The sequence below is a fragment of the Octodon degus genome, unplaced genomic scaffold, assembly GCF_000260255.1.
Source record: "Octodon degus isolate 3935 unplaced genomic scaffold, OctDeg1.0 scaffold00220, whole genome shotgun sequence".
In the NCBI taxonomy this organism is placed as follows: Eukaryota; Metazoa; Chordata; class Mammalia; order Rodentia; family Octodontidae; genus Octodon; species Octodon degus.
In genome coordinates, this window is record NW_004524796.1 from 2596808 (window position 1) to 2611345 (window position 14538).

Consider the following 14538-nt stretch of genomic DNA (forward strand, 5'->3'; position numbering starts at 1 on the left):
GGTGGAACTGGGGATTGAACTCAGGCCCTTGTGCTTGCCAGGCAAGCGCTTATTCCACTGAGCCATCTCCCCAGCCCCTTCCATGTTTTTTTTTTCTTTTTTTCGACCCTCTCTTACATCACCCAGACCAAGCACTGTTTCTTGCTCGGGGTACTTTATCAAAGAGATTTGTTAAGTTGGCATTAAGCCCTGTGAAGCCAGCTGCTCAGAACCAGAGACTATGGATTTACTTTGTGTTTATTAAAAAGTATCACTAAGTTAAGGGAAAGAAAAATAATTTCTGGAAGATTAGGGCTGGGGAGATAGCTCAGTAGAATAAGTGCCTGCCTGGCAAGCGCAGGGTCCTGAGTTCAATCCCTGGTACCACAAAACTAACTAACTAACTAAATAAATAAATAAAATAAAATAAAATAAAATTTCCGGGAAAAAAAAGAAAACACATGTAACAATAGAGGAGCTTCTTTGTTACAGATCTTAGAGATAAGAGGACAGCATGCTTTAGAGAATCCACAGGAAGCGGGTAGCTGTCCAGGACAAGATGTTCAACCAGTGGGAGGGCAGGGAGAGGAGAGTTGGCAGATGCCCGTGGGCCAAAGTCTTTATGGAAATCCAGGTTTTATCCAAATCAATTTCCCTTTGGGGAGTTCCAACTGTAGGTACAGAACAAGCAGGAACACATTCTGTGACTAAGAGGTAGTCACTGACACAGCTGTGTAACTCATGAGGTGTGTGGGTGTCAGTGGATTAAGTCAAGTATATTAAGCTGTGTCATATGGACGTGGTCACCAGAAGACAGATATCTGGATGGAACACACTAGGGAACTGAGAGGAGACCGAGAATCAGAATATGTGTCAAGGATGACTAAGATTTGCTTCTTATATAAGAAGATCCAGCTTATACCCAGGGAGCATAGAACTGTAAAAACTCACTACAGATCATAAGCTCCTCATTTCTTTTCCCATTGTATTTCTTCCATTTAGACTATTATTGAGTTATAGTCATCATAGCAAACAGGTAAATGTAAGTAAAGTGTTTCTCCCAGAATTCTGAGACATACTAGCAAAAAACTAATACAAGGTGGAAATTGTGGGGATATCTAATTTTTAGCCAGTCAGTTAGAAGTACAGGTGACAAAGTGTCTGCAGTAGGGAAGTCTTGTGGGAGAGAGCCCTTACTTTATGGGATCTAATGCGATCTGCATATAGGTAGCATCTGAATTGAGTTATATTGTAGGACACCCCATTGGTCTAAACAGAGAACTGGGAATCAGTGAAAAACTTCTTATCCATCAACTCACAAAAGTGCTCTGTGTTGGGTGTGAGTATAGAAAAAAGTGGATATTTTTCCCTTATGTATCCTCTGAAACAAAACAGGGGAAAAAAAGAAAACAAAACACTCCTAAACATACTAATATTGTATGTCTTCCAATCTGCATTTTAAAATAGCTTTCTTACACACATCTTATATGTGGTCTTATTCTTTAAAAATCCAGTTCGACAATCTTCATCTTTTAACTGGAGTAGTTAGACCCTGTGTATTTAATATAGTTGGATTTAAAGCTATCATCTATTTGTCTCTTTTTGTCATTTACTGCTTCTTTTGAATTATTTGAATTTTTAAAAAGTATTCATGTATTTCCAAGGATATATATAAATACAAATAGATACTCAGGGAAATTTGATTTATTTTCTTTTGGAAGAGGACATTAATCTAGGGCTTATAGCATGCATTTTTAACTTACCACTGTCTACTTTATAATAATATTTGTACCACTTTTATGTGACATAGATTTCTTGAACATTATTTCCATTTTCTCCTGTTCATGATTTGACATTGTTTTCCTGTGTTTAAATAAATTTTACACTGAAAAAAATATTGTGGGGAATGGATGAAACTGGAGGATGCTCACATGTGTGACGCCTGAGCAAGGCCAGTGGGAGAATGAAGAGTGCCCCAGGGGACCTATGCAAACAAGCTGCTCCAGTCTAGAGAATACCAGGCACCCAAGGTAATCCAAGCACTGGGTTGCTAGGCAGGGTGTGTCATGGTGACATCAACCAGCTGAATGTATAAATCAGTGTGCTGCGGTGGTTGAGCAGTTGCTTTTCCTCCCATCTGGAGAGAGTGCTCTACCTAGCTTTCTGTATCTTGTCTTCATTTATCGTCTTGCTGCCCTTCACAATCATCAACCCAGGAAGTTCAAGAGTCTTGCTGGTCTGAGCAAAATATGTCATATTTTTTTCATATAACCATTCTGACACTTTTCATTCTTTTGTATGGATCCAAATCCAAGCGATATCATATTTCATTTGACTTAGCAATTGTTATTGCTGTTGCTGTTTTGAACATCTCTCTTTACATAGGTTTTGTTGATGATGAAATCTATAAGCATTTTGTTTTGTATGTAATTATTTAACTTTTATGTTTCAATTTTATTTTGTGGTACTAGGGATTGAATTTAGAGCCTTGAGCATGGTAGTCAAATACTTTGCCACTGAGCTAGCATCTCAGGCTTCACCTTTATTTTTGAAAGCTATTTTTGCTATTATGGAATGCTATAGTGACAATTTCTAAATTTTACGACTTTAAACATATGATTGCATTGTTACTTTTGGCTTTATCCTGGTCTATTCATTAGTGTATTTTAATTTTACAGAGTATGTGTCACTTTGGGGTTTGTTTTAAAAATTGTATAGTTTTGTTCGTTTATTGTAATTTTTGTCTTTTCTCCATATACCTTATTTTTAAAATCTCATCTTTATTACTGATTCTTAGCAATTTGATCATCCTGTGTCTTGGCAAAGTTTTTGTTGATTTTGTTTGGAGTTTATTTACATTTTCAGATCTGTGAAGAAACAGTTCTCATAGAATTTGGAAAAATGTGGCAAATATCTGTGATTTTTTTTTATTTCCTATGGAACTGTGCATACTATAAGGGATACTACCATATATTTGTCTACAAATTAGGGTTCCGTTAAGTATTTTTCAGTCTTTTTTTTAATGTACTCATGAATTACTTTTGCAGTGCTAGAAATCAAATCTGAATGCTAGGTAAGCACTCTAGTATAGTTTTTTTTTTTTTTTTTTTTTCCCAACCCAAGTACTTTTTGTTACTACAACTTTGTTCACATCTCCTCTAGTGCCTAACCTGTTAACTCCATCTAGTTTGCTTCATCTTATCCTATTTTTTACTTCTAGAATTTCCATTTGCTTCTTATGTTTCTTATTTCTCTCCTTTTTGTGAATCCTTGAGATCATAGCAATTACAGGTCTTACAATTTTTTTAGTTGAATCATCACTTTAGTTTCAGGTCCTATTTCTATGGCCTGATTGCTCTTTTTTCATTTTGTATGGATTCAAATTTCCAAGTGACTTCTTATTCCATTTTTTTTAAATGGGGATTGAATTCAGGCAGGATTTTGCACTTGCAAGTCAGGTGCTTATGCCACTGAACTCTCTCTCACCCCTTCTTGTTCGTTTTGCCTGGAGAAATTTTGAACATGTGTATTTGAGCATCTGTCACTATATAGTTTCCCAGCCACATTTGACTTTTCATATGTTCACTGTTTTTTTTTTTTTTTTATTGGAGTTGGCCATTGTAGAACTTCTCTGAATGATCAATTTTTTCAGAGGGAAGCTATAGTGTTATTAAGTGTCCTGCACAAATCCCATGTGTTAAAAAAGTTTGGTCCCCAGCTTCGCACCATGGGGAATGAATGAAAATTTTAAGAGGTGGAGCCTAGCGGGAGGTCTTTAGGTCACTGGGGGGTATGGCCTTAAACAGGATTGTGGCATTGCCACCCCTTCCTCTTTCTTTGCTTCTGAGCTGTGAGGTAAATGCTTTTGCCCTACTATGTGCTCTTGCTCTAATGTGTTGCCTTGCCCAGAGCAACAGGGCCAATTGATCTTGGACTGATGGACTGAAACTTCTGAACAAAGAATCAAAAGAACATTTTCTTTATAAATTAATTACCTTAGTATTTGTTGTAGCAATAAAAAAACAACACAGGGATAGGGAACATTCCTTTCAAGAGTTTCATGGTTTGCTTTACCTTATCACACATGTTGCTCAGCTTTATCCTTTGAGAGATATTTTTTAAGCTTTCTAAGAGTATCCTTATTTCTCAGGATATTCCCCATTACTAAGGCATTACTTTGTTGAAGTATTTTCTTGACATGCAGGGCATTTAACTAAGTCTCCTCTTTCTGGTTTTGGGAACTGAAATGACTTCTAGACTCATTAAATTTTGTTATAACAGGTTCGAGTTCCCTAGTAACAGTTTTTCCCCTAGACTTATAGAGCTTGTTCCCTACACATGCTTATATTAGCATATAGCCAAACCATCAAGATTTCTAGAATACTTCTCTGCACAGCACCCTCCTCATATTCTCTCCAAATTCTCATCTCTTGACTTCCCCAAATTCTGGTTTTCATCTGTTCAATTCAATAAGACCATTTGATACTCTTTGGATTTATTGTTTCTATGTCATAGTCATAAACTAATTCTTGGCATAATAACTGCTGGCAGTCATATGACTCAACGCATATTTCTTTTTTCCTTAGGATAGCAGTACACTGCTTCCACATGTGTCATCTTTAAAATAATTTATTTCTTGTATTTTTGTCCAGAGTTCTATTCGCTTATGTGACAAGACCAGATCTCGTCACTGTCTACGACCACTGATGAAAGTATGCCATTTTAAACGTAATATACTTTATTTACTGAATTTAACACTTTTATGACACTGTACATGGCACATACACGTACAGATTAAAGGATTTAAAAAACAATGCTTATATAAACAAGCAAAATGTTACAGCAGCATTTAAATATGACCACCCAAATTCCTGAAAACTTTTTCTAACTTTTATTCCCTCCCCTCATTTAGAGACATTCTGACTACTTCTCCAACCAAATGACTGAAACGATGTTGTGTTACTTTCCTATTCCAAATCATTTTGGCTCTTGAGCAGCTCTTCCGACATAACACGGTGTGGAAGACAGGCTTGCTGTTCCCACTGAGCTCTGACCACATTTCTGATTTGTAAGCAAAAGAAACGATTGTTTTTTCTATGACACTAGATTTGGTATGGTTTTTATATAATAATCAATACCTGGAACAAATATTATACCATTAAGTGCTGTGAAAAAGATAGCCAATTAACCAATTAACCTTTTTTTTTGTAGTTGGTACAGGGTCTACGGTCTCACTATGTAGATCGGACTCAGATCTACATAGTTTTTCAGCCTCCCAAGTGCTGGGATTACAGGTGCATGCCACCATGCCCGTACTTTATTGCAGTCACCCTGGGGGTGGGGCTGGCATGGCTGCTGGGGATCGAACCCTGGTCCCTGCATCTGCCTAAGCATGTGCTTTAATCCACTGAGCTATCTGGCCGGCCCCAATTAACCAATTAATAATCAAATATTTACTATATGACTAGTACTGGTTGGGTACTGAGTTGGGAAATGCTTTTAGGAAGTGATATCTGAGTGCAGATTTAGAGAAGGTCTCAAATCCATCTAAATAGACTAAACATAAGAAGCAGAAATAATTGCTTGTTTAAAGACTCAAAAAGTACAAGGATATCTGGATGGCTGCTGGTAGTTTAAAAAGATGAAAGCAGTACATAAAAACTGACGAGTTGAGGCACTAACCATCTATATGAATGAATACGGATGAAACACTAGAGAATTAAGGCTAATATTGCAGATTGGAGACTCTCTTAATATGGAATCAAGAAATTAGTTGAATTAATTACTTCCTGCCCAATAGGTTACTTTCCAAAAAATACTAAGTTACATAAATCATTTATCTCAGGGGTTGGAGAGACACCTCAGTAGAATAAGCACTTGCCTGACAAGTGCAAGGTCCAGAGTTCAACCCCTGGTTCCGCAAAAAATAAATCATTTATATATCTGACATTTCTAGCATATAGGATGGTGCCTGGAAAACATGAGTCAATAATTTGTATTGAATAATTGGCAGAATAAACAGGTAAGAATCTTAAGGGAATTATAAAATCATATTTTTGTCTCAGAAAAATCATTTTGGTAGTAGAGAACAGTTTGGAGACAAATGGGTGCATTAGTTAGCATGGGCTGCCCTATCAAAACACCATAGCAAGAGTGATTTAGACAGCATAAATTAATTTTCTCAAAGTTCTGGAGGCTAGAAGTCTGAGATCATTACATGTGTCAATATAGTCATCTTCTCGTGAGGATTCCTCTACATGCTTGCGGACAACTGCCTTCTTATTGCATCCTTACATGATAGAAGAGAGGACAAGCAATATAGTGCCTCTTATAATAAGGACACTAATCCCATCACAAGGTCCCATGCTCCATAACCTAATCTAAGTCTTACTTTCCAAAGCCCATGTCTACAAACTATTATGTTGGTGTTGGGGCTTTGATATAGCAATTTTAGGTGGATACGGTTTATCCCATAGCAGTAAGAAAAAGATACTAGAAGGTGAATATGATACAGTAGTCTTTTCCCTAATCCTTTTAATCCAAGGAAATTGTCCCCCCCAACCACTTTATGTCCAAGCCTTTAGTGAATGCCTGAAACTGGCTGTTACTGACCCAAATATATTTTATGTATTTTCTCACACATATAAGATAGGATAAAGTTTAATTTATAAGTTACACGATAAGAAATCCTTAATAAAAGACAACTGTAATGGTATAATGAAAACAATATTAATAATGTCAATCTGATAACCAAAATGGCTCCTAAGTGACTAATGGGAGATAGGATATATCACATGGATGCACTGGACCAAGGGATAATTCATATCCTGGGCCACATGGAATGGAAGGGGGCATGTTTCATCATACTATTTGGAATGGCATACAATTCATTATTTGCTCATTTGTTGGAGTTTTTTGTTTAATATTCTTGGACCACAATTAGCCTCAGGCCCTGTGAATAAGAGGATTTACTGTAATTCACTTAAGAAATGATGAAGATGGGTAATAGAGTGGTGGCAACAAAATTGGAGAGGAAGGGTTTAATTTGAAAAAAATGTTAATCATTCTGATATTTATTAATATTAATAACCTTTCTGAGATATTCCCTCTTTTTTATTTTTATTTTTTATTTATTTATGTGGGGGTCAGCTCAGCCCACGGGGGGGGGCTGGCAGGCATGTGGTGCTGGGGGATTGAACCGCGGTCCCTGTGCTTTGCTAAGCTTGTTCTAAGTAGGTGCTTTAGACCACTGAGCCATCTCACCAGCTCCTTTCCTCTTTTTTGAGTTTTAAAATTAAAGATTTTTTTTCCTGGAGTAACTTTACTTGTATGTCATTATCTTTAATTTTGTTACAGGGTCTCACTGTGCAGCTCTGACTGGTAGTGATCCTTGTTTTCAGCCTCCCCAGCACTGGGATTATGGGTGAGCGCCACCACACATGGTCTCAGTGACCTACTCAGTGTGTCAGGGGCGGGGCTGGTGTGGCATGTGGTGCCAAGGATCAAATCCTGGTTCCTACTCTTGTCTATGTACGCGCTTAGTCTGGTGAGCTATCTTGCCCACCCTACAGTATCTTTAGTTTTAATGTAAAAGATTTTTGAAAGCCAAATTGAGAATAAAGGAGTATTTTAAAATTAGCCACAAAATTTATTAAACATAGTACAGAAATATTTTAATGTGAAATTGAGTCTCAAAAATGTTCAAAATACTACACATGAATTTAATAATTTTCTTTACAAGTGCATATAACAAAAGTGAGAAATCCTGTATTTCAAAGGGAAGTTAATCTCAGAAACAAATTTATTTTGTTTTTATATGTGGCTTTTGTCAAATATATAATAAATTTTATATTTCATAATGCTTATTTTTATAGCATATTAATTATAAAGACTGATAGCTAATGTTGTTCTTCTTGGTCAGAATACTGTGTGTAAGGTTTATCCGTGCTGTGTTATGTGCATTGCTCATGTGTTAACACTTAAGGCTTGGATAATTTCATGTTATTACCAGAGCAGAGTATGGACAAATATATTTGTATAACTACCTGGCTCTGACATAAGGAAATTATGATAGTGTACCTAAGGTACTGCTTTGTAAATTGAGGAAGACAAGTTGTTACATGATTGTCAGCCTAATAATAAGTTTTTAAAAAGACAATGTTCTGATTGCTGTGTCAATATTAAATTTATGGTTTTTTTTTTTTGTTTTTTTTTTTCTTCCTCAAAAGCCTTCAGGGCACTTGTGGCCAGCGGGAGAGTTGTGAGGTTCGAACTCCAGCAACCTGAGGCTGACAGCTTTGTGGAAGCAGCCACTTAAAGGACTGAGCTATGGCCAGGCCCCCCAATATTAAATTTAGAAGAGCTTTGTATTTGTAATAAGGCACAGGCATTAATACTGGCCCTTCAAAATGTCAAGAACTTGGTAGTACTACTATAGCACATTGTTTTGGATTATTGTAGCATGCTTTTTGGCTTGTAAAAGAAATATACACTTGCCATATTTGGAAAATAAAAAATGCACAAATAACAGAAATATCATTCAGAATCTTACTATTTGAAGATAATCATATCATAATATTCTTGTGTATTTCTTGTAGACTTCCAAATTTGTACGTATTTGTAATTTTACATGATTGTGTAACTTTAAAAAATTACATATTGAAATAGCTATGTAAGTACAGATCTATAGCATCACCTTCAAAGGCTGTGTATCAGAACTTCTTTGACCAATAATTTTAATAATTGCTTACATTTATTGCTTACTACATGCCAGACAGTTACAGGCTTTTACTTGTATTAGTTTATTTGATCCTCAATCCCTATTATTATTGTTTCCTAGAGATACGGACACAAACACTAAGATATTAAGTAATTTGTCCGATTTCTTAATATTGGACATTATAGTGAACAATTAATACTTTGGTATGATAAACAGTGTTGGCATGTATACCTTTGTTCATGTTTTCAAAGAGTATCTTTATGGTAAATTAAAAAAATAACCAAAACCGCTGGGTCCAACAGTATTTACGTTTTAAAAAGCTTGTTACAGGCTTCCAACTCTTGGGATGACTGTTAACTTTCTTTCACCCAACAATATGTGGCTGTACAGTTTCCTATATCCCTGATTCTGTTACTTTGAATGATGAAAAACATTATCTGCTACTTTAATTTGCATTCTCTCTTTGGAAGTGGAACTTCATTTTAAGCGAGCTTTTGCAACAACGCTTTGTACACTATGAAACTAATTCTGTCTTGCCAGTATTTCCACGCTGTTTTCTGAAACGTTGTAAGGTAAATGTATTTAACTTCTAACTTATGCGCAAAATGAGCTTACGAAGTTTGTTCTAAAGTGCAACGCAAAATGTAGCAGATGTTGTAATTTCTCCAGGACAGTGGATGATTTTTGCTACATCCACTTATATTAAATTCATACTTGGAAGTTGCTGGGAACCGCGAAAATTTCTAGCATCCTTTTCGGCTTTCTTTCTTTTTTCTTTTGCTTAGTTTCACAAGGCTATCATCTGGGGCCGTGAAAGACCCATTTTGTCGTGATCACGGTTGCTGGGTGACCGCACGCTTAGTCAGGAGGCGCCGACGCCCCGCTACAAGCTTCCCTCAGACTCGGAAGCCCGGCGCCTGGGGACTCCCGGGAAGGCAGCGCCCTGACACTCCCCTCTTCAGGGATTCCAGCCAATTCCTCAGCTCATATGACTTCATCAACCAAGTTCTTGTCGCCTCACCCAGCTGATGAAACTCAAGAGGTTTTTTTTTTTTTTTAACTTACATGATCCAAAGGAGTTTCTCTCCCCCTTTGCCTGACCACAGTGTCCCAGAAAGGACCGAATTTGGGGCTGGGGGAGAATGAAAGGAATTCCTTGGATCCTTATTCGACCCTTTTTCTCTTACTAAGTCTCTGATTCACTACTGGGGTTGATAGTCGCCTTTGGTGCGCCTGAAGGACCCTGCTCTCCGGAAGTTTTTGGCCAAGGAAAAAGCGGAGAGTGCAGGTATTAATCTTACTCTTTTATGTAAGTAATCATAAGACTAGCTAGGCTGAGGGTGTGGCTTGCGTGGTTCTACCCTGACGGGAGAGATTCTGGATAGATTCGCAACAGGCAGAGCCGAGGGCGCCTAGATTCCCGACATGCTCCGCGCGGGGACCTTCAACGCTTCTTTGCTGTTGCCGCCGCCGCTGCTGCTCCCGCGGTTGCTGGGGGTGGGTGAGAGGTGGAGCTGTCGCGTTCCAGGTGCTGTCTCTTGTTGGTTTTACCTGAGGAGCGTTCCTTCTTAAGTCGCACCCTGACTCCGGCGGTGCCAAGGGGGAGTCCCTGCGGACACCTCGACACGCAGTGGAGATGCCTCTCTTTGCCACCAATCCTTTCGACCAGGATGTTGGTGAGTGTTACTGCCGCTCGCTGTCCGTTGCCCACCCGACTGCAAGCCCATTCTGTCCGTCCCCCGCGTGCATTCTGGACCCCGGAGGCACGGTCACGCCCTCCCCCTTTCCTAAGATTCTTTACTGGGTGAGAGCTTGGCGCATCCTCTTTGAAAGTACTGGGACTCACAACCTTTGAAATGGGCCTTTGAGGCAAGACCGTGGGTTTCGAAGGAGCTGCTCAACGGGTTGGTGTGAGGGGCCTCGGAGGAGCATCTGGTGTGGCGTCTGGTGCTGGGACTTTGCTTCTGGAAGCACAGCGAAGGGCCGAGGCGTATCTCCGGTAGAATGGAATTATAGATCCTGTAGCAGAAGCGTGTCTGTGGCCAAATGTTAAGCATGTGAAACCGGGAGAATGTCTCAGATAAGGTTTTTTTGAGGGGGACTGAGAATATATCTTTTTTATTGTTCCTTGGAGGAAAGAGCTCTCTCTGATCAAGGGTAAACTGCCAGAAATACTGGGGAAGATGAAGATGAAATATGTGGTAATAACAGAATCTGAATTGAAGACCTGAGCCTTTGGGATGCTTCTCTCAGTTTGGGGCTTCATACAGTGAGAAATATTAAAAGAGAACTTGGAATCTGAAAATACGTCTTAAATGCTGTATTTGGGCCAGGGAGATAGCTCAGCGGCACAGCACCTGCTTGGCGAGTGCAAGGGCTTGAGTTCGATTCCCAGTGCCCCTTCCTCCCAAAAAGAAATGCTAAACTTTTTATTGCTTCTTGAATCATTGGTATTATGTATGATCAGTAGCATGACAATTCAACAAGCTATGTTTTGTGTACTTATTGTTACATTTATTTTCTGGCCTAAAGATAATTATGGGATTTGAATATCTGGGTAGACAATTAAATTAATTAATTAATTAATTAGGTACAGGGTCTTTCTACACAGATCAAGCTTATAGTGATCCTCTTGTCTCAGCCTCCCCAGCGCTGGTATTACAGGCGTGCACCAGCACTGTCTTGTTGGCGTGTTTTGTTGGCCCACACTGCATGTGGGTGTGATACCAGGAATGGAACCTGGGCCCTTCTGATTGCCAGGCAGGAGCTTAGACTGCCAAGCTATCACCCCAGCCAATGGGTAGAGAATTTTGCTTTGAATGTACATAGGAATTACCTTTGTACCAAAGTATGAAATGAAAGCAGGGAACGAATACCATATTCAAGTTCTGTAAGGTAGAATTTGATAATTACTGTAGTGAAGGGATATAAGGCTAACATTACACATATGAGCATGTTTTGGTTATGAAAGGTGAGTTCTGAATTTTGTTCTTTGGGCTCTTCCTTACCACATATTGAAACTTAGAGATTTGGGTTAAGACTACAAAACAGTTCACTTCTGTCTCGGCCACTATCTAGGTCACAGTAAAAATCGGAAGTAGAGGCAAGGTAAATTCTTTTGAGTTCCAGTGTCCTCATCTTTATCTGGGAAAAACACTTGCTTCTGTTCTGTAATTAAATGAAATAGTATGTGTTGAGCCTATACAGTGCCTTGTATAATTAGATGTTAGCGCCCCCCCCCCACTCCCCTGGTTTAAATGTCCTGAATCTTAGCAGTGGATGAAATTTTAGTGATCACAGATAATATTAAATAAGTAATGAATTGGAAAATTGCATTTAATAAACATTTGGCTCATTATTTACAGGACAGTTTTCATTAATGTAAGAGAAACAGTGATGAACAAGATCTCATACTGTCAAAGAATTGTACAACTTATTACATCAACTGTGGGACAAATGCTTAAAATAAAACACTTCTGTTTCTAGCACTTCTATGTAGCTTTAATGATCCTATATAATAAGCTGTCAGTGAACGAGAATCAGCTTTATATTCTATTAACTGGTGAATTTGTTTTTCTAGTACTAGGAATTGAAACCAGGGCATGGTCTGCTTTTTTTTTTTTGACAACACACCTAGGCATTGGATTCTGATGAATTTTTTAATGCTAAACCTGTTTCTTGAACATACACTACCCAGTTTGAACACAGGCTCCTTCTTGCCTTTATGTTTTTATTTTTCTTATCTTTCTGCATAGCCTTGTGTTTTGTTTTATTTTATTTTATTTTTTGGTGGAACCGGGGATTGAACTCAGATCCTTGTGTTTGCCAGTCAAGCACTTATCCTACTGAGCCATCTCCCCGGCCCTTAGCCTTGTGTTTTAATTCCAGTTTAGAACCAACTTGTTTTACCTGAACTGTTTCCTGAATGCTGTTGCCCAGGGTTTGTCATTAGGAAGGATATTGACCTTTTGGACTAGATAAATATCTTTTGGGGAGTCTACCCTACACAGTGCAGGGTGTTTTACCTCATCATTGGCCTTTACACACTGTATACCACTTGGCACCCTGCTGCAACTCATGATTTGAAACATCTCCAGGCATTAGTAACTGTCCCTTGGACTATGGTCAAAGTAACTCCCAGTTCAGAAGGCTCCTCTAGTCTACCATAATATGTGCCTTTTTACAAATTCTGCAAGTTATTTTAATATTTGTTGGTTTGTTTACCAGATTATTTAGCATTAGAGACAGTAATACTCTGTTTTTCTCCTTATTCTGGTGATTATTACCTGTTAGGTGTTATACATTATTCAGAGAAGCTTATTTTTAAAGTTAGTCAAGTTTTATATCTGGATCAGTTCTCTTGTGATCTATATATTGAATTATCATAAAATATTTATCTAAGAAGAGCCTTTGGTAATCCCCAGTTAGTAATCCTTGGATGGTGTCCAGTAGATTCCTATGCTGTATTTTTTTTATTAGTAGAGCATATAGGATACGTTATGTAGACTACAGAATAAATTTAACTGTTCCTTCTTGCCTTATCCATCAATGTGTCAGTTATGTTAAATAACCCCAACTAATTCATTTAATGGAATCATCAATCACTTTATGTCTGTGTATATTATACTTGTCATAGTTTGTGCCTAGTTGTCCCCCCCAAAGCTTCGTATAGTACTGGGGCAACTTCTAGAGGTTGTCTTTAATTCATGATCCAATGATGGGAGTATGGGTTTGAGTGCTGCTGGGATTATAGGTATAAGTGCTGTACCTGTGGGTAGCCGGAATGCAATATAAGGAAGAGAGGCTTGCTTCTGCTGCTGTTGCCACTGCTCCTGTCTTTTTGCTCTTGCCATTTTGCTATTTTCTGCCACTAAGAACTGTTGTCCTCTGCTGTGTGGCACCTTGCCTTGGAGCCAGCTGATTATGGACAGAAACTTCCACAAACTGTGAGCTAAATAAACCATTCATTCCTTAATTTTGGGTGTTGAATGTTTTGTCCCAACAACAAGAGAAAAGTAACTGAGACAATACTCTTTCAAAATTGTTTTCAACTTCACATACTGAAATTGTATGTAATATATAACATTTTCTGTATTGAGACAAAGTATTGGTGGTAGCCTTTTTCTTGTAGAAATGCCTAAACCTGTGAGGATGAGCTCTGGGAGGATGGATTTTTGATTTGTTTACTGTATCCCTAGCATGTAGTCCAGTGTCTGGTGCTAATAAATACTCAGTAAACTTAATGAAAAAATCTATTTCATTCTAACATTGTATTTTTGCTTAACTCCTTTTTAGCGTTTATTGCTTCTCTTTTTTGCAGTATCTAAATGTTGAATGCCGTGAAAATCCATTCTGGATCCTTTTTTCCTTTGAAGTTTTTTTCTTTCAATGTCTTGAGAGGAAACGTACATTAAATTCTTAGCATTAAGAATTCAGATCCTGGAACTTGAGTTAAAGACACTGCTTGAATTCAAGCCTCAGGTTTGTTATCAGAAATGTAACTTTGGACTAGCTGCTTACTCTCTACCTCTATTTTCTTTAATATGTGATATGGGGATACTAATATTTCTTAACCTACAGGATCGTTAGAATTGAATTGATATTTGTGAAGCTCTTAGAAAATTTTCTGGTTTTATTTATAGAGAATTTTTTAAAAACCTCCTCTAATACCTTAACTTTCAGTACCATGAATACTCAGATGACTCCCAAATTTATATGCGTAGTCTTAGGCTGAGTCTAAATGTAGATATCTACCTACTGAGCATCTCCACATGGGTTCTTCTTCTTCTTGTTTGTTTTTGTTTTTGTTTTTGTTTTTTTTGGTGGTACCAGGGATTGAA

The 14538-nt window shown here is 38.0% G+C and overlaps 1 protein-coding gene across 4 annotated transcripts in view; it reads left to right on the forward strand.

The window, feature by feature from the left end:
* Window positions 1–10169: 10169 nt before the first annotated feature.
* The window catches only part of Stam (signal transducing adaptor molecule), a 69842-nt gene continuing 65473 nt past the window's right edge, over window positions 10170–14538 (forward strand). For all 4 annotated transcript variants that reach the window (XM_004645192.2, XM_023705437.1, XM_023705438.1 and 1 more), the window contains exon 1: window positions 10170–10374. In XM_004645192.2, the coding sequence (XP_004645249.1) occupies window positions 10335–10374 (40 nt within the window). In that variant the 5' untranslated portion in view covers window positions 10170–10334. The remainder of the gene's footprint in view (window positions 10375–14538) is intronic.